A 19450-nucleotide genomic window follows, 5' to 3' on the forward strand; every position below is an offset into this window, starting at 1 on the left:
CCCTTCTTGTTTATTTGTTGTGTATTATTATTTCTCTTACCTTCGCTATACCTTATTGTTTGTTAATGGAAAATTCTTGTAATGTAAAACTTACAATTTACAGTATATGCTCCAAGTGTACAGTATATTGACCTATTACTATACTATTCTTTGACCATTAAGCCTGTATGATGTATGTGCCATTTCCCAGGCACACGAGTATACTTGTAAAGCAAAGCAAAGCAGTTCTGACAACATGACGAGTCAGTCTGAGCACTCCAGTACAAGTTTTAAAGAAGAGAGAAACAACATACTCAGTCAGCTTACCTGGAGTCTCTGCATGGCCTCCTCTCTCTCCTTCTCTAGCTCACCCACATCTGTTTTTTTGCTCTGTAGATTGTGAATTTCCTGAAAACACAGTAATTTCAAACTGTCACAACACCATGTTCACACCACCTTCTCACACATCCACCATCCCTGTTTATCAGAACATGGAGCAGTCATCTCTTGATTCACACCAAAATATTTCATGTGGATCTAAAAGAAGCTGAGTCATTTTTCATAAACCAGGTTGGTGATACGATTTGGGATACCTTGATGTTTCCAGGGAGGAGGAGGATTCTGCCCCCAGGGAAACATACCACCCTGACCTTGCACGAATCCTGTTGCCAAAAGTGGAACTTGTTTAGATGACGGGACAGACATGGTTATGTTAATGAGGCTGGAGGACAGCAGCAAGATGCTGTCATGGAATATTTCACTTTAATATCCATTTTATTTATCCAGGGAAAATGTTTTTTGGTTGAGCGTGCTCAGCATACATTTGATGGACACTGACATGGCTCATACAGGCACAAAATATTCACATGGTGATACTTTGGCATCATAAAAAAATCATATTAAAGCAGGCTTGGATACAGTTATGAAGATGAGTCAGAAAGGTGTTAAGTCCTGATTTCACTTAACATGTAGGTGGCAGCTCTGGACATGTGCAGCATTCATTTTCATGTGTTTTGTGAGGCTGTGGTATTTTATCAAAGCTCTCTCCGTCTGACCAAACCAATGAATCAGCAAGAAAAATTAGTGCCACGAAGATAAATGAAGGACTTAACAGAAATAGAAACTAGAAGGGTATAAGTAAAAGCCAAAAGATACGTTCTCTTCTTTTATGTACACTTGGATTTTTTAATATTTTGTTCAGTAATTATCTTTTGGTCAAGACAAAAACAAGACTGAACCAGAAAGATCTCATTAAAAGCCTTAAAGATGATTCAAAGAACAAACACTCAAACTGGCACTTGCAACTCTCCAGCTCTCTAAGCTTAATACATTTACTAACTAACTAAATGTTTCCAGGGTTTTTTTTTTCCTTGTCAGAGAGATTGAGGCTCTATTTTCAAAAACTGAAAACAAACATATACAATTGATTAATGGAAATATATTATGTGCACTGGTGTATTCTAGGCTGGCTTTCCACACTGAGGTTCCTTTTAGGATGGTAAATGGATTTGAACCGTGTGCAGCGCAAGGAGTGAACTGGTGTCTTGCCTGGTCTTTGGCACTCAGCAGGGCTTCCAGCTCCTCCAGTGACCGACTCAGCTCCTCTCTAACAGTCTGACCAGCAGCAGGATGTCCCAGCTGGGCCTCAAGCTCTGCCACCTGGAACACACACACACACACACACAATTAATGCATACTTAATAATAAAACAAATTTATATAGTAATTTTCAGTGTACTCAAAGACATTTTACCAGATAACATGACAAGTATTTACAGCTATGCTTGCAGCTTGTGAGGCTGTACTTATACACAGAGGTGCTTTAAGCTAAATGCTAATGTTAGCATGCTAACATGTTCACAATAACAATGCTGATGTTTAGCAGCTAAAATGTTGATAATTTTACCATCTTAGTTTAGCATGTTAGCATGCTCACATTTGTTAATTAGTACTAAACACAAAATACAGCTGAGGCTGATGGGAATGTCATTAGTTTTGCCATATTTATCACAAACCAGTAATGGACAATTCAAAATTTTGACCTGATGATGGCGCTAGATGAAGGGATCACCAAAGTTATTACTGTTAATCCTAAGGGGGGTCGTGGATATCTGTACCAAATTTCATGTAAATCCATCAAATGGTTATTAAAACATTGCACTCAACACACACTCAACACTCAAAACCACAAACGTCAACTTCATGGTGGTGCTAGAGCAAAAGTCAGAGGCTCACCAACATCAGGGGGATTCATTCTCTGGGGGCCATGAATGTTTGTACAAAATGTAATGGAAATCCATCCAAGAACCTTCCCGGCTTATGACCATAGGTGACCGGGCCTTTGCTGTTAGAGCCCCCAGACTGTGGAACACTAAGTGCCTATTGAGATCAGACAGGCTACATCATTAGTGTATTTTAAATCTCTTCTTTAAGCTTTCTTTTATAGATAAGCTTTTATGAATATTTAATATGTTGCTGAGTTTTATCATCCCACTCTGCCATTTTACATTTTTTGTACTTTATTTTTTCCCCAGGTGTTTTATAATCTCTGTGTTGTTTTTATTTGTTTTTTGTTATAATCAGCTGTTTTTTTTCTTTCTGTAAAGCACTTTATAACCTTGTTAAGAAAAGTGCTATGTAAATAAACTTTATTATAATATAGGTGATATGGTCTCTGGAGCAGGTGCATTTGAGCAAGCAGAGTACATAGGTCATAATAAACAAAAAGAAAAAGAATATAGATATTATATTTTAAAAAAGAACTAAGACTTTTACAGTTTACAGTTTAGTTCTCATTTGGAACCTGATTGATGAAAGTCAGAAGCAGACTAGACATACAGAAACCATGAATTTCATCAACGCTAAACAACTCTCCCTCTTGCTATTACACTCAACATAGTGTTCCTCTCATGTTAAATTGATTTTAAATTGATCCTGAGCCTGCAAATATCACATGAGAAAAAAGAATCTGCTTGGTTAAGGTAAAAAGAAAAGGTTCAAGAGAAATCCATTGTAATGAGGAGAATGATGCACTGGGATCTCATTTCAGTGGTTATCCAATGAATGGTCTTTGAAAAGGTTGTATAAACCTAATTTTCTAAATCCAGTGAACACATGACCCTTCACCTCCAGTGAAAATATGGAAATCAGCAAAATTAGCATGAGAAGGTTTTTACATCATGGCAGCAATGTCCAAATACAATAATAGTCACACACACATACAGAAACACACAAATACACAAGTTTGATGATAACTATTGATGGAAATGAGGAAAACCAACAGAGGGTCATTGCCTACCCGCCTACACACATACACATACACCTACACCTACACACACACACACACACACGTGACGGCCATAGCTGAAAAGTCCATTTAGTGTCTTTAGCCGCATCCATCATGTATCACTATGCTGTGCAATCTACAAACAAATCTAGACATTTTCTTGATTCATTCCCTCTTTCATCTGTTTTGAACCGCCACCACGCACACACTCATCCTTGTGTTACTATATTCGTGGGGACTGGTCACTGACATAATGCATTCCCTAGCCCCTTACCCTAACCCTAAAACTATGCCTTAACCCTTAAATAGCCCTTTAAATTTGTGGGGTCTAGCATTTTTGTCCCCACAAAGCTGTCAGACCCCACAAAAACAAGCCCACACACACACAACACATAACACCAACTGCAATGCTTCTGTGGAATAAAGCTTTTCTGCCAGTGGTCACAGTACTGAACTCCCTCGCCTTGGAGACTTTTTAAATTGTATTTGTGGGATGTGACCTTGTGAAAAATCATCGAAAGTATTTTTCCCAATCTGACCCACTTCCCTGTGTTTAACATATTAATGGGAAAGCCAAAGATAGTGAATGACAGTTTGACTAAACAAGGGCAAGCCTTTGAAGTCTGAACATGATGTGATTTAAAGTTTGTGGTTCACTGAGTTATCTTTCAGGGCTTTGTAGCTCAACAGTCAGAGCAAGGCACCAATACTCTCGCTCTGGAAGTAATCAGATTAAGACAATAATCTAATTGTGTCCCGAGCGTTTACACAGTTTTAAGTAACAGAATTTGTTAATAACAATCTTTACACAGATTCATGATAAGGCTCATATTATATCATGTTGTTTGTTTTCTAAATCTGACATTAGCTCTACTGGCCACTAAAATCGAATAAAATCTGAATAATGTGTTTATATGCCCTAAAAAATGGACATTGTTCAGAAATCTGTGTGTTAAAACGAGTTAGGTCCAACCTGACTGTCTGCCCATTAAGATAATTAGACAAAAAGGTTTACATGATAGTATTCTGAGTGTTGCATTAATTGTATTAAATGGATCAAATCTTAAATTTCTCAACTGCCAAATATTCAACTGTGAGGAGTGTAAGGATTGAAATCATAGTACCGTATGAAGTTGTAATGATTAGTTAATGCCACTGGACAGAAAATTCAATGGCAACAAACTGCAAATATTTGTGAATATTTGCTGTTTTTCTTAGTAAACTGACTCCTTGCTTGTTATTGCTTGCATTTCAATTCACTGAAATGTAAATGTGTGTGTGAGGGGAGAGAGGGTTTTCTTTTCCCTCCCTTTAGCATCTCCTCTGCATTGCACAGACAATTTCAACGTGGCTCTTTATAGAATCCACACTACGCTACGTCGCACGCCATCCAAGCCGAGCTTCAGAAAACCGCCGCAGGTTTGGGGGGGGGGGGTCCACATGATCCCAGAGGACTCACCCCCTTTGTATCCTCTCTGTAAGTGACAGCTACTGTCCCCAGAGGCTGTCGAAGTGAACCCTGGCTTGTCGATTTATTATTCACTATATTCTACACAGTTAAATTAGGAATGCCTTTCTGTCTGGGATGTCTACTGTATGTTCACCTTGTACTCACAGCAGTTACAACTGATTACAATGATGGCCCTGTTTAATGGCAAAACAAGTATTAAAACATGGATAAAAACATATAGTCTCTGCTGTGCATCCATTCACTATGTTACAATCCAAAATGTGGCTAAATACACTTTTTACACTTCCTTCTCACATTCCTCACATTAAATACTACCAACCTTGCGAGCAGGTGTGTGCATCGAAGAGGACGTAGGGTTGGGTGATGATATATACCATGAAACAATATATATTTGCCAACTGTCAGTTGCAGCTCTATAAAGAATATTGCAAAATCTCTATTAGTCGATAAATCGATTAATCGATTGACAGAAATTTAATATACTTTTTCGATAATTGATTCATCGTTTCAGTCTTTCAGATAAAGGTACAAAATATTCTCAGGTTTCAGCTTATCAAATTTGAGGATTTGCTGCTTTTCTTTGTCATACGACAGTAAATTGAATACATTTAGGTTTGGTCGGACAAAACAAGCAAATTGAAGACATCACAGTGGGCTTTGAGAAATTGTAAATGCCATTTTTTCACAATTTTTTAAAAAACATTTCATAGACTAAACGACTAATCAATTCATCGAGAAAATAATCTGCAGATGAATCGATAATGAAAATAATCATTAATTGCAGCCCTAACTGTTTATATTGTGGTATCTATCCCTTTAATATCTGGTTGAATTATATAATTGTAGGCAATGTTGCAGATAAATGAGCAGGACTGCTTTATGGCAATATTGGATTTTGTATGATTTTTGCATCATTGTTCTGAATTACATTGATTTGTTAGGTATTTAAAATGCTGGATTAGGTAAAACAGACATTCTTGTCTGGTTATGTGTTCATAAACAGTTTCTCAATAGATTTTCCAGACAATTCATCATGTCACGATAGAGAATACCTACCCTCTGTTCTTCCAGTGGTCAGAACCATTCGGTCCTGGCTCACTCATTTTGGGTTTAACGAAACTATCCAACAAAATAACAATTGTGCTGCTTTGATGGAGGTATGCACTCTCTGAGCTCACTATCTTTAGGCAGTTTGAAAGAGCTGGAGAGTCAACAAAATGTTTATCTATGGAATCAATTTTGCTCAGCATTTAGAAATTTGATTTACATCCAAAAATCACAGTTGCCAAAAAATCCCCAAAACCCAGAAACACAAACAAAAAGGCAAACAATACAGTCACGTTGAAACTATGGGTTTGGATGCAAATCAGACTTCTTTGCATTTCATATTTTAGCTTTTTGGCATATTTTGTAGTGGTTAAAGTTTAGGTTGTTGTTGTTTTCAGACATAACTTCATATAGAATACATCAGACACAATTCCAAATGAAGCAAAATAAATGATATCGGCAAAAATGTACTCAAGTATAAGTCAAATTAATTACTTTAAAAAAAGAAAAAACCTATTCAAGTATCCTACAGTCAAATACAACATATAACCTAAGTATCACACTCCATGTGTTGCCAATTCTCGTTAAAACTGAGCAGGGGTCAGAGTCAACTCAGAAACCCAGAAAATAAACCTAGAGTTCTGCTGTGGATGAACACAAACATGGCTGACGCCGAGAGTGTGACGAGGGAGAAAAAGCCAGCCAACCTCTCTCCTTCTGCTCCTACGATGATTTATCTTCTTCCTCTAACTGGGGCAGGAAGGGGGAGGGGGGAGGCAGTATAGGGTGTCCTGTCCCAAAAAGAAAAAAAAACAACATCCCCCCCCAACACCCCGTAGCCAAACCCTGGAGGCCTGCTCCACTTCCAGCCACCTGGTTGACATTGCTGCAGTGTGTGTGTGTGTGTGTGTGTGTGTGTGTGTGTGTGTGTGTGTGTGTGTGTGTGTGTGTGTGTGTGTGTGTGTGTATGTATTGGGGGGGTAACCTTCACCTAGACTCGTAGAGATAGATGAAACCACAACGTGGGCTAAAAATAAAGGGCCAGTTTTCTGTCACTGGTGGTAACAGTTCCATTGCAGCCCGCTTGCAGCAGCACTCAATTCTGTCGCATTGAAGAAGCCTTGTTAAGCTTGACCAAGGGCGTAATTTTCTCTCTCTAAATTAAAGATGAAATGTCTGCGTTCTGGCCCTGCGATTATCACGGGAGCCTGTCAACAGAAATATCCCGGGGGCCTGGATGAAAAATGCATCTGTAGTTTGGAAGAGACCAAGTCCATGTGGGGATTTTAGTGTGATAGTTATAGATGTATGAATTTCAAAAAAAAAATTTATCAGCATAATATCCAGTTGCTATCCAAGTGGTCACATAGTGAGGGGATGTTTCATAGAAAAAAATCATACTTGTATTTCAGCTTAGATTTAACTCAACTCATCTATCATTTTAAACCATAAGCAGACACATATGGGAGATTTGGTCTAAATTATAACCCTGATCATACGTTCTGAACAATTATTAATAAGTGATAATGCAAGTTAAAGTTTATTCATGACTATCTACTCTATATCTAGTTTAGAATTCCCCCAGTAATGCATACTGTAAATAATTCTCTTTAATTATATATATATTTTATGTTTACCACATTTTTTCCTTTATATATTAGATTTACAATATCCAAACTACACTGAAACTGTGCAGCTGATGTAGATGTCCTAAATAAAAGACAAAGATGTGACAAAATAGTTTGTAGAGTGAATTGTTTTGGAGAGATTTGCTGGAGGACAAATTTCCTCCTTTGGGAGTGAAGTGATTGAAGGAAACAGAGCATCACATAATGCAGCACTGATATGAAAACGCTCAGCACAATGAAATAAAACAGGTCCAGGTTTATTGAGATGGACTATCCTGTTCTATGCAAGTTGTCATCTTTAAATTTAAATGACTAACTTCTGGTGTTGGTGTAGTAATATAAAAAACATATAGCCATATATCACCATATTAGCAATGCTTAACTGTGGACACTACATGGAGTGGACACACTGTCATGAAACAACATACACACACAATATGATATAATAGAATATTTATATTGTATATAATCTTATATTGTTTATACTCTAGGGTCTTTTTTGAGACCAGGAAGTGATTTTCTATTTCTTTAAATAACCTTGATGATGTTTTGGAAACTAAAGTGGTGACTATTTGACAAATCTACACCAAGAAAGAACAGAAACAGAACAGAAAAAAACTTGTTTCTGATTAATTTGCAGGTGTTTGTTAAGACTGTATATCAAGACAACTGAAAAAAGAGTTCCAGTAGTTTAACTAATTGGTACTCCATTAAAGTCAATTTTACATGTATTTTATACAGCCAAAAATCTCATATTTGTCTAAGAAGGCTTTACAGTCTATATAACAAATTACATCCTTTCAGACCCTCAATACAAAATACAAGAAAAAAAAAACCCTTTGAGGGAAATAACCTCATACTCAAGGTACAGTATTTTAAACGGCAGGTAACCATAGCAACAACATTGATGCTTCACGCTACTCTCACTAACCTAACAATGGGTTAAAAAGATTACAAACAATTGAAACAAAGCCTATTTTTCCCTTGGGTAAGTGGCCATGGTTTGATAAAACACTTTGAAGTGTCCCGAAATAAGAGAATAATAATCCTCTTATACTGGGAGAGCTTGTTGTTCATTATTGTTTACATGGCTTATTGTGACCTGAACTGCTGCTGCATCAGTTGCAAAAATTATGTGATGGGGCAAGAATAAACTCTCAAAATTGTGTCAGCATACCAAACAACAGTCACAAGTAGAATATTTGCTTAATAACACTTCTAACTATCATCAAGTCTCAGCGTTTACCAAACATTATGAATTGCACTACATTGTTATTAGCTGCAGGGATATTGTATTATGAGGTGTTCATTTGTCCACCCTCACCTGGTCTCTGAGGCGATCGGTCTCCTCCTGGTATTCAGCGAGCTGTTTCTTCCAATGCTCCACGCTGCCGTTTGCTTCCTGCAGTGCTGCCACCAGCTTGGCGTTACTGTCCTGCAGGGTGAAGAGTTCAGCCTCCAGGTTTATCTCACACATGGACCTGTGGAGAAGTCACAAAAAGAAACAGAGACTTAACTTAAACCGGTTTGAATGTTACTGTCAGAGAGATGCATTGCTGGTGCGGAAAGTGCAGAAGATAATGAGGTAATGAAGTGAAACTTTACATTATGCTGCACTAGGTGTTTGTTTCAGAAATTTGATGGACATTTATTTGATTTTAAGGAGCCATAAGCCCATGTATTTTAATGTTTTCAGAGAAGTCTGAGACAGAACTAGATGACTCGCTGTAATAAAAAAAAAAAAAAGGTTTCTTTAAATTAATCCACTGACTTGTAAAGTACCCTTAAATGTGACTTTTTTATTACCATTTTTATTTACCATTATTATTATCATCATCATCATTTAAATATTCTGTCTCTCTTTTCTTTCTCTTTTGTCATTTATGTCTTTGAGAGACACCTTACAATGCAATCCTGAACAAGTGGTACTATTAACTAATAAGTCCAACATGGCTTCAGATGCTCCTGTCCAGAACTGATCATTTTCAGCTTTGTTTTAAAAAATACACATTTCAGTACCAATGTGGCTTATAGCCTGCAACAGAACAGAACAGTATGCACCTTTAACAGTGGAGAATTACAGAGACCATAGGGTACTATAGGAAAAATAAACCAACACGGCTAATGTGTTATCTTTTATTAACATGTGGGAAAGATAGATCAGGCCCTGTGTGCTGGTAAAGGTCAGGATTTCAGTGGGGATATTTAATAAACCAGAGAGCATTCAAATGAGAAGATGGAGTTTAGTCTTGAGTCTTTGCCATGACGACCAAACTAACAGCCTGGCAACCATAAAACTACTCACCATAGCAACAGGAGAAAAAGGCCTGTGTAGGCTTATAACAATAATAAAATAAAATCGTTGGAATTATAGGTTATAAAGCTGCCAAGTATGAGTATTTTTCTGCTTCCTGGTCTCAATTATTGTCAGTATGGTGCCCATTATTGATCACTCAACCTTCTTTCTATGAGCTGCTAAATTCAGACAAACACATACCACTGCAGAACTGGGAAGTGTCCGCCTGTAGTGGGGTTGCCAGGCAGACTAAACTTCTTGCTTTGTGGTAAAATGTTTTTAGAATAACTCATTGCTGCTCTCTTAGTTTATCAATGCTGTTATATTTCTTAAGAACTGAAAGTGAGCTTTTCTTACACACAAAAACGGAGGATAAACTGACACAATCTTACATGGTTGAGTTGTTTTCTCTGAGGGAAGCGCTCATTCACTGCTGCTAAAGAAACAGTTTGTATTTCCTTACTTTTAGTCCCCAGTATGAGTCAAGCTCCAAATACCCTGGATCAGTGGTACCCACTCCTGTTCCTGAAGAACTCCAGCACTGCATATTTTCCATCTCTCCATACTCTGCCCACACCTGGGGAACTCTTGATTGGCTGAACTAGCTCCCACAATTTATGTTTACAACCCTATGCTATTTCCTGTCCTGTCTGCTTTTTGCCATACTAAGTGCTTTGGGCTCTTCAGGACCCTGAATTCTACACTCCCCATAATGCAACTTGACAGCTTCCCTTCGTTAGACCCTACCTGCCTGGTAAATGTCCACATCTTTCAAATGTCATTACTCCAGTTTGTAATGAAGGCTTTCTCGTTATTTATTATCCCAAAATATTTCGAGACTTGACGAAGCTTAACCAGAGCCACAGAAGATATTACAACTTATTTTTCATGGCCTCTATTTTTGGCATTTTCCTTGTGCCATAGTTCTTGTCATGACAAGTACCAGTAAGTTGATCTTAATATGCAAAAATGGTGGAGTGCGCAGTCCTTCCTTGTTTGTGGAAGTGCAATACTTAACTGCTGCAGTACCCCTTTTAACCTATAGTAGACCTGCTCCACTACGTTGACCAGCTAGTCTCGTGCACAGTGAGTTTTTAGAGCTTTTTCCCTGAAAACAGCTGCCCGCTACGGTTAAAAATGACACTATGAGAGCAGTTATGGTAAACTAAAAACTATAAAGCTTCATAAAGCTGAGGGGAGCTGCAGGTTCGGGTGATAATTCTCTGTAGGTTAATCGCTGCTAGTGACCATTTTCATATTGTCATATTGTCATTTCTACACTGTTATCATAGAAATATTGATTATAGCTCCTTTAAATTTGGATTCACGACCTGTGTGAAAAAATAACCATGTAGGCACCAGAATTTAATCTACAGAGTCTTAGGTAGTTGAAATGTGACGCTCCTTCTCTGCTACAGCCACACCTTGCTAAGACACAAATCTTTCCAGTTTAAAAAATATTTTTCATTTTCTGCTGTCAGCTCTTTGGTAATGTGTCAAATAGCAGCTCTCATTTCAGAAAGAAACCCCTCAGTTTTAGTGTGGGTACCAGCTCGGCTCTCTGGATGGCTTACAGTATGTGTTGTTTGGAGAATAAACCAAGAGTGCTGTCGTCACCACAAAACTTGTTCCCTGAGCCAAGGAGGTCATGTTGTCACTTTTGTTTGTTAGAAGGATATCTCAAAAACCTGTGAACAGCTTTCAGTGAATTTTGGTGAAAAGCCAAAGAAAAAGACTTTTTTTCCTTTTTTTTTTTTTTACCTTGATATGATACATACTATATGGAATGGACATTTGAAATGTTTTGCTATTTTCTCATGAACTACTACAATCACTTTCATTCTGAAAAAAATCAATATCTTAAAGTGCTGTTAATAATGAGATCCTTTCAGACTCCGACCACATGTTCTCATCACTTCAGGTTATTAGTTATTAATGAAAACTAAAAGGCTAATTAGGTTAATAAAGCAACAACAAACAAACCCAAGCTGAAAACTAAACTGAACAATGTAAAGCTTTACATTGACATGTAAGTGTCTTGCCCATTAATGTAAAATACAAGATGGGTTTATACTGGCTTGTCTTAAAAAGTAATTAAAGCTATTAAGCTTTCTTTTCTTCAGGTTTAAAGTTCCAACTGAAGTAGAAAAAAACATTGTCATTACCCTTCAGACAACATCTTTTTGACCCTCTCCTTTTCCACCGTCAGCTCCACTTCAGCGCTCTTGCTGCGAAACAGCTTTTCCTCGCCCGGCCCATTGACTGTGAGTAGCGGCGGAGAATGGCGCTCCTCTGACAACTCCTGGACCAACAACACAGGGACAAACGCATATGACAACACAAACAAGACATGAGCACTGTTACAAAGTTGAAATGAAATCAGTGGCAGCTCTGTTAATATAGCATTAGTTTTGTTCTGTACAGGCGCATGTGTATTGGATACACCAGCACCTTTTGTGTGAAAAAAAATGATGTTTTTTTGAGTTGTTTGGGATTACAGTGTAAATCCTAATCACCTGCACTGCAGTTTTGTATTAGGAGACAAGAGTCCTCTAATATAAAGTGCCTGTTTAGAGGACAACAGGGTACAACTAGTACATTTTGTCTGCACTACATTATCTTTGTGTTTATGTTCTAAATGACATTAAATGTTCCAATATGCCAGCATACCCATATATAAAGATTATTGATTGTGAATGATACACTGTTGATACAAGATTAAGCACAATTAATTAAATTTTGGCCCCGAGGTTCAGGTTTGAGCTGGTGACAGGCCCATTTCTGTCTCTACATCCAGACCTGTCATAAAAACGCAGCAGCAGGACAGGACAGAGCTCAACCTGTCAATGCTTGATATGTCCCATCTGGGCTCCTGTAAACAGGCTCTGTGCAGAGCGAACAGCCGTGTGTGGAGCCCAGCTGCCTTCTCTTCATACAGCCTCAAAGATCTGATTGAACTCGGACTCAGCAGGAAATGGCTGAAGTACAGTTCCTCGTTCTAAGAGTTCGTCTGGTGTTTGTGTAAAAAAAATAAAAATATGCACACGCTGGTGCTGCTGTGATCTGTTGAGATATTATGTATACTGCACATCTGGCAAAAGGCTCACTAGTGGCGCAGGTTCCCCTAAGTACCAAAATATTGGTGGAATTCAATGTTAATTTTGGCACCTGATTCAGTTTTAGTCTTAATCTTTGATTAAAACCTACTAGTGTTAGTCTAATTACATTTTCCTCATCTGATTGTCAATTTCATTTAAATAAGATAAAAAGATAATCATTTAATAATTAATAATAGTAACAATTTATTCAGTAGCTGTTCTGCAGCTTTCATTCATATCACATGATCTTCCTAAGCAGCTGTAGTTTGTACAGTTGTCATGGAGTTGTTGATGTTCAAATTTCCATTTTTATCTGAGAACTTTGAATATCTTGTATATTGTAGCTGTATTGTAACAGATATATTATCTAAAGATAATCTTGTTTCAGTTAATTCAAATTAGATTAATAATAAAATGAATAAATAAATAATAAGATTAAGAAATAATAATAAGATCAAGTATCATTTTCACTTTCACATCATTTGTACTTTTTATAAAATATTTACCATGGCCATAATTCAAGCACCCAGATACTGTAGTTTTAGTTGAGCTTTAACTTTTCTCCTGAGCAAATTCTAACAATAGACTAACTTAATGATGCATTTAATATTAATACAGTAATATACAGAGTATTTTTGGGGGGGAAGTAAATAATTGATGATCCATCAGATTTTATATAGTTATATAGATTTGATATTTTTTTGTTTAGATGTTTGTTTGCAAGCAGAACTTACTAGAAACTTAATAATATTACTAATACAATAAGTAGTGACTCGTACCTGCTTGTTAATATTAACTCATACAGAAGTCAGTGTAGATAAGGGCAAGAAGGTTCAACTCGTTCCCTTGTTTGCAGTCAGGTGATTACATTTGATCATTAAGTAATTTGTGAACAGATGTGGTTGCCGGGAGATTTGTAAGTTGAGCCTTCATACTAATTCGTACCTTTTTCATGAGTAAACCACTATATCTGCCACATAAAAGTCAGCAGGTTTTGCCTTAGGAGTAGCCTACAGTATAAAATAAAGGTTAAATGAACTGAATGGTGATACTGTACAATTTATCTTCGTCTAATGTCAAAAAGAGACTTTGAATATGACATTACAGCATGCAGATGGCTTGACTGCAGCCTGGCACAGTCAAGTCTAACCAATCTGCTTTGATATTTTCCTTCCCTGCTGCCCAGAAATGGGTTCAAGCTTCCCTTCACACAGTTTTGTGAACCATTTTCCTCAGTTTGAGGCTGTGGGCTAAAAGACTGCTCAGTCTCCTTTTTAAAAGCGTGCAGATGAATTAGCTTGGGCATATTTCCTCACCCCCCCATTGCCTTCTGTCTTCTTCTTTCTGTGTGGAAACCTAAACCTGAACTTGTCAACGACCAAGTGCCTCACTGAAGCATTACACTGCACTTACTGTAGAAAAAGCTTGTATTATTCATTTGAGTGATCCTGACTGTATTCCCCTGAGGACAATGGTTTATTATCTATAGCTCAGCAGCTCTCTGTCTGTCCTTATGGATGGATATGGAAGTAAAACACACAGCCGACTCATGTGGATGAGCACCGTGTCTAGAGGAAGGAACATGAGAGCAGGAAAAATCAAAGCTAAGACAACTCCAGTTTAAAAGGACATGTCTGTGTATTGTCTGTCCTCACGGGATATTTCATGATATCAATGAAGTGTTCAGTCTGGATTTTCTCAATTTTGATCAAGTAAATTCAGAAAACGGATAATGACTTTAGTTGAATGTTGCCATATTCTTTGGGAAAACTGTTTTTGGTTTTTGTGCTGCACACATTTGGAATATTTTACAAAAACTCAATACATTTCTACCTATAGGTCAATTTAAAACCATGATTACAAACTACTCCATGTAATTGTTTTTAACTGCGTTCTGTTGCTGTCTGTTTATCATTACTTATTTTTTGTGTGTATTTATTCAGTTTTATACTCTCGACATCACTGAAAATGAGGGCCTGCCCTCAATGATTCCTTGAGATTTAAATAAAGATAAAATGCACAGATTAAATGACATTTTGTGTTGTTGTTGCCGTCCTTAAAGCTTTTACTCTTTTGTAGCAAACGCCAGCTGTGTTCTGAAGCTAAATTTGCTCCGAAGTCAACTTTGATCAGACTCAAGATGAATTATTGAGCACAATAGTCCATGCAACACTAAGACGTATGACTATGAACACCGCAGTCTCTTAGACAAAAGAAGATGGTTGTCTTTGTATTGCTTTGAGTGGAGTGTGTGTTTTCACGCACCTGGGAGAGCTGAGAGATGAAAATGTCCAATGATGCACCAGGGAAAGGGAGAGGGAAAGGGGCAAATAAGGAGAAATAGAATAAAATACTTATTAGATCATTAAAACAATACGCTAAGCACTATTATTTTGACTAAACAGTGATCCATCCTGTGCCCAGTTCATGAAAGCTTTACCATTCACTGTTTGGATCTTTGCTTCTGCACAAGAATTGATTCATTTTATGTTTCTGGTTTGTATGGAGTTAACAGAAGTAGATGAGGGTAATTAGCAGGAGCAGCAACTGAAGGCTGAACGAAGAATACAAACTGTATCAAAAGAGGAAGAAGAGGTTAAAGTCCTGTCCACACTGTTTGAGTGACAGGTGATCCCTGGGAAGTACAGCAGTGAGTGACACCAATAGAGACAGAATAAAGATGCAGATTTAATAAATGTATGTTTTTCTATTCTTTCTTTTATCATTAACAATGTGAAATATGAGAAAAATGAAAGAAAAAAAAACATCCACATGGACACTATCTGCAAAATGAACATGCATGTGTGGATGTGTGTTGTATTTTAACACCTCAAACCCCAAAGCAGCAACTTAAAAACTTTTCGGGGCCCTGAGGGGAGGCTTGCTTTGCAATTGTTGGAATCCCAGATACTTTAAATAAATATTATATTAAACGTCTTTCCTGAGAGCTTTTATCGTGACGTCTCTGCACCACTGTTCGCCTTAAGTACATCTACACTGTTTACTTATTTATCTGAGCATCAGTCCATTGGCTCCCTTAGCTTTATAAAAGCTCCGGTTTCTACACCCTGTGTTTCATTGAGACCACAAACCTGCTTGATTTATTCATGTGTCCATGCATCAGAGGTACATGCTTCGGCTTCCCTTGAGGCACCTGTCGTCCCGACTAAACAACACACACACCCCAAAACGCATGCACGCACACGCGCACACACACACACACACACACTCTTCTTTTTAGCTGGTTTTAATGCCAAGTCTCTGGTTTAAAATATTGATGACTAGCATTTCTGTTTGCCTCTCTGTCTGCCTCTGCATAGATACCATGTATGGGAGGAGATCGCAGAGGGGAAAAAAGCTCCAATCAGCAGGAGCAAACAAATGACAGCTGTTACCTGTCAGAGGAGGGAAACAGCTCCTGTGTACTACTGTGCTTACACTGTTGTTCAGATAATTTATGGACAGATGTTAGTTCTTCTCTTTTTCCCATTTATTTACCTTTACTGTGGTTCCCAACCTTTTTTTGTGGTATTTTATTTCTCTTGTTGTGAAGCACTTTGTACGTTGCGTCACAGACGCTGGACATTTGAACTTTTTATTCATTACTTTCAGCAATCTATTTTGACTTCTCACTTGCTCACTAGTTGTTCAGGCTCTCTTAATCGCAGCACCTGGTGTTAAAATGGGACAATTGGGACATTTTGGGAAATATGCTTATTTGTTTTCTTGCTGAATGTTAGATGAGAAGACTGATACCACTCTCACAATTGTAAAGTAAATATGAAGCTACAGCTAGCAGCCAGTTAGCTTAGCATTAAGACTGGAAGCAGGTGAAACAGCTTGCCTGGCTGTGGCCAACGGTTACAAAATGTGCCTACCGGCAACTCTATAGCTCAGCAATTAACACGTTATATCTCATTTGTTTAATATGTACAAAAACCAAAGCACAAAAAAAAAAATTCTTGGCTGGGACCAGTAACTTCCTGGAGTCTCCTCTGGTTACTTGGAAACTGCTCCTGGCAAAGAAATAGTCACATAGACACATAGCTCTCCGTAAAACGGCCAGATATAATGGACAGATATGACAGTGGTATTATCTTCTCATCTAACTCTCCGCAAGAAAGCAAATAAGCATATTTCCCAAAATGTCTTTAAGGTGTTACAACTGACTCAGGTTGGTGGGAGGCGCGTCGTGATTAGTCGGGCTATAACAGCTGGTAATTTATTGGTTAATGGGACAATTAAAAAAAAGCAATTCTGCAAGATCTGAACCCAGGACATAACTGTTGTATTGTATGTATTATATGTTCTTCCTCAATTAGTACATTATTGTTCAACTTAATCATACCGACCTGCGATGGTCAGCTCAGCTGGCAACATCATGGTAAATGAAAAATGTATCGGCTCATGCAGGCGACTAATGAAGAGAAGGTGCGATTATAAAAATATTTTTTTTTAAAAGGTTTTTAGCAGTGTAACACTGTAGAATTGACTGTTACTTTAGAGCTTTTTACACGCCTATGCATCTGCTCATATCTTCCTAACAGACAGGATCATGTGTTAAGTATTTGGGACCTTTAAACAAATACAAATTCAAATTCAAATTCCCTAGTGGCTGTATCTTCTGTTAATTTTGATATTTCAGCAACGCAATTTGCATTGTACACATGACATAAACAGGGCCATGGTTAGGGACTCAATTCTGACTGGGGTGTCAATACTAAAACCCTTTAATGAAGCATCACCTAAAAAATAAATATATTCTATTATTTTATTGCATAAAAATGTTTATCATTTTTGCAATTGTTAGTTCTACAATGCTTTCTGTATTGCTCTGTTCATCTTTCTTAATTTTTATCTCACTAAAATTCACCATCTCCTCCTCCATCTCTGAGCTCTGCAAATAAGCCTGAAAGCTGAAGCTTTACTGCATGCAGATCCCCTGCTGCCATCCACATATCAGAGGCAGAATATGTGCTCTGTAGAGCCTGAGGCTGCGTAGATACAGCTCTGCAATACTGTTTATGGTTACTGACCAGGGCTGTTACTGACCAGCTGAATGTGATGCAAAACCTACTGATACACTGTGTGAAGAGGAAAATAAAACAAGACAAAATACTGCAGCTTCCCTCCAGCGTTTTATGAACTAAAAGTTTCTGTAGGTTTATCAGTGTATCGTGCTGTAAGGTTTGCATATTTGACTGTGTTTATGTCACGTGTATGTTCGCTTCCAGTATTATTAATATTACTACTACCACCACCACCTTCCTCTTCTTCTCAAGCATTGCAGTTCTTTTGATAAATATTTGTATATGTAAAACTCCAATCTGGGATCTTTATTGTGTTTTTGTTCTCATTCAGAATATGACCAGGTGTTTTGTGGAAAGCTTTAATCAGCACACACATTTTGGTATATAAAAGCCTTAATGGAGCTCTTAACTGGCATTATAGCCACACTGGGGCTGCTATCAATACTTGGCTGTAGTTCATACATACAATAACCTCATGTACTCACACAGCTTTGATTGGGTATTATTTCTATATTACACAGGCTCAGATAGTCAGCAGTACGGTGTTTTACAACATGCAGTGATGAATCAGAAGATGTGATGGTAACCACAACAACACTTCTGTGTTTACTGCCAGACACAAAATCAATGACTGCTGTCTTATCTACAAATCAGTACAGGTTGCTTGCCTGCCTCTGACCTCGCAGCTCTATCCAGGTGTTATTTGTGTTATTTGTGTGTGTGTGTGTGTGTGTGTGTGTGTTTGATTAATCGATTTAGCATGTGTGTATGCATGACCAAGTGTCCCTATGCTCTGTATGTGTGTGTGGGTTGGAGGGGTGCACCCAACAGGCAACAAGGTCTCTGATTGCCATGGTAACAGGATGTAACACCTCTGTTTGCTGTTCTGTCACTGACCCTGACCTCTGACCTCTGTGTGTGCAGTCTGACTCTGAATCTTTACACGTACACATTGAATTCAGCTGTTTCATACTTAATTTCCTCACTGCGATTGGCAAATTCGTTCATTCATTGTTTTCCATTTTTATTCCTACATAGGAATACCAGTGTGTTTGTGTACTGCACATGCTGCTACACCCTGCAGGAACTTTTGCCAGCCAAAGCAGAGACATGAAGCAGCAAGTTCATTTTACTCATGTGTACAACTGGCAAGAAAGACAAAAGCAGTGTTGGACAATTGTTCTGTCTTTTCTTTTCTTCAGTTTTTTTTTACTGTTGTTACAATAGCATTTATATTTCTTTCTTAATTTAAAGAGTGTTACACAAATGCACCTAATTAGGGATTCCTGAAGGCTTTTGTTGTGTGTCATATCCCCCTCTTTCTCCCCTTGTTTTCTGTTACATTGTCACTGTCCAATAAAAACAAAATGCCCCAAAAAATTATCTCAAAACAGCAACAAATACAGCTAATTATATTACTTTTTTTTTTTTTTTTTTTTTTTTTACAGACATTGTATTTAAAAGTAAGCTTTTCTCATTGACTCGTGGTCTAAAAAGTATGAATCTGGTCTTCAGCACATAATTTTTTTAGCAAAAAGAAAGCTCTACAAATCAAAGTGATCAAAAGAGAAAGTAACTGAGCAATGTCAAATACACTGAGGCATTAGCAAGCTGAG

The 19450-nt window shown here is 37.7% G+C and overlaps 1 protein-coding gene across 2 annotated transcripts in view; it reads right to left on the reverse strand.

The window, feature by feature from the left end:
• The window catches only part of homer3b (homer scaffold protein 3b), a 47444-nt gene that overhangs the window by 5310 nt on the left and 22684 nt on the right, over nt 1-19450 (reverse strand). For both annotated transcript variants that reach the window (XM_044200452.1, XM_044200453.1), the window contains exons 6-10: nt 15070-15078; nt 11872-12008; nt 8735-8891; nt 1528-1638; nt 307-387 (exon numbers count right to left, since the gene is read on the reverse strand). In XM_044200452.1, the coding sequence (XP_044056387.1) occupies nt 307-387; nt 1528-1638; nt 8735-8891; nt 11872-12008; nt 15070-15078 (495 nt within the window). The remainder of the gene's footprint in view (nt 1-306; nt 388-1527; nt 1639-8734; nt 8892-11871; nt 12009-15069; nt 15079-19450) is intronic.

This window comes from Siniperca chuatsi, linkage group LG6, assembly GCF_020085105.1.
Source record: "Siniperca chuatsi isolate FFG_IHB_CAS linkage group LG6, ASM2008510v1, whole genome shotgun sequence".
In the NCBI taxonomy this organism is placed as follows: Eukaryota; Metazoa; Chordata; class Actinopteri; order Centrarchiformes; family Sinipercidae; genus Siniperca; species Siniperca chuatsi.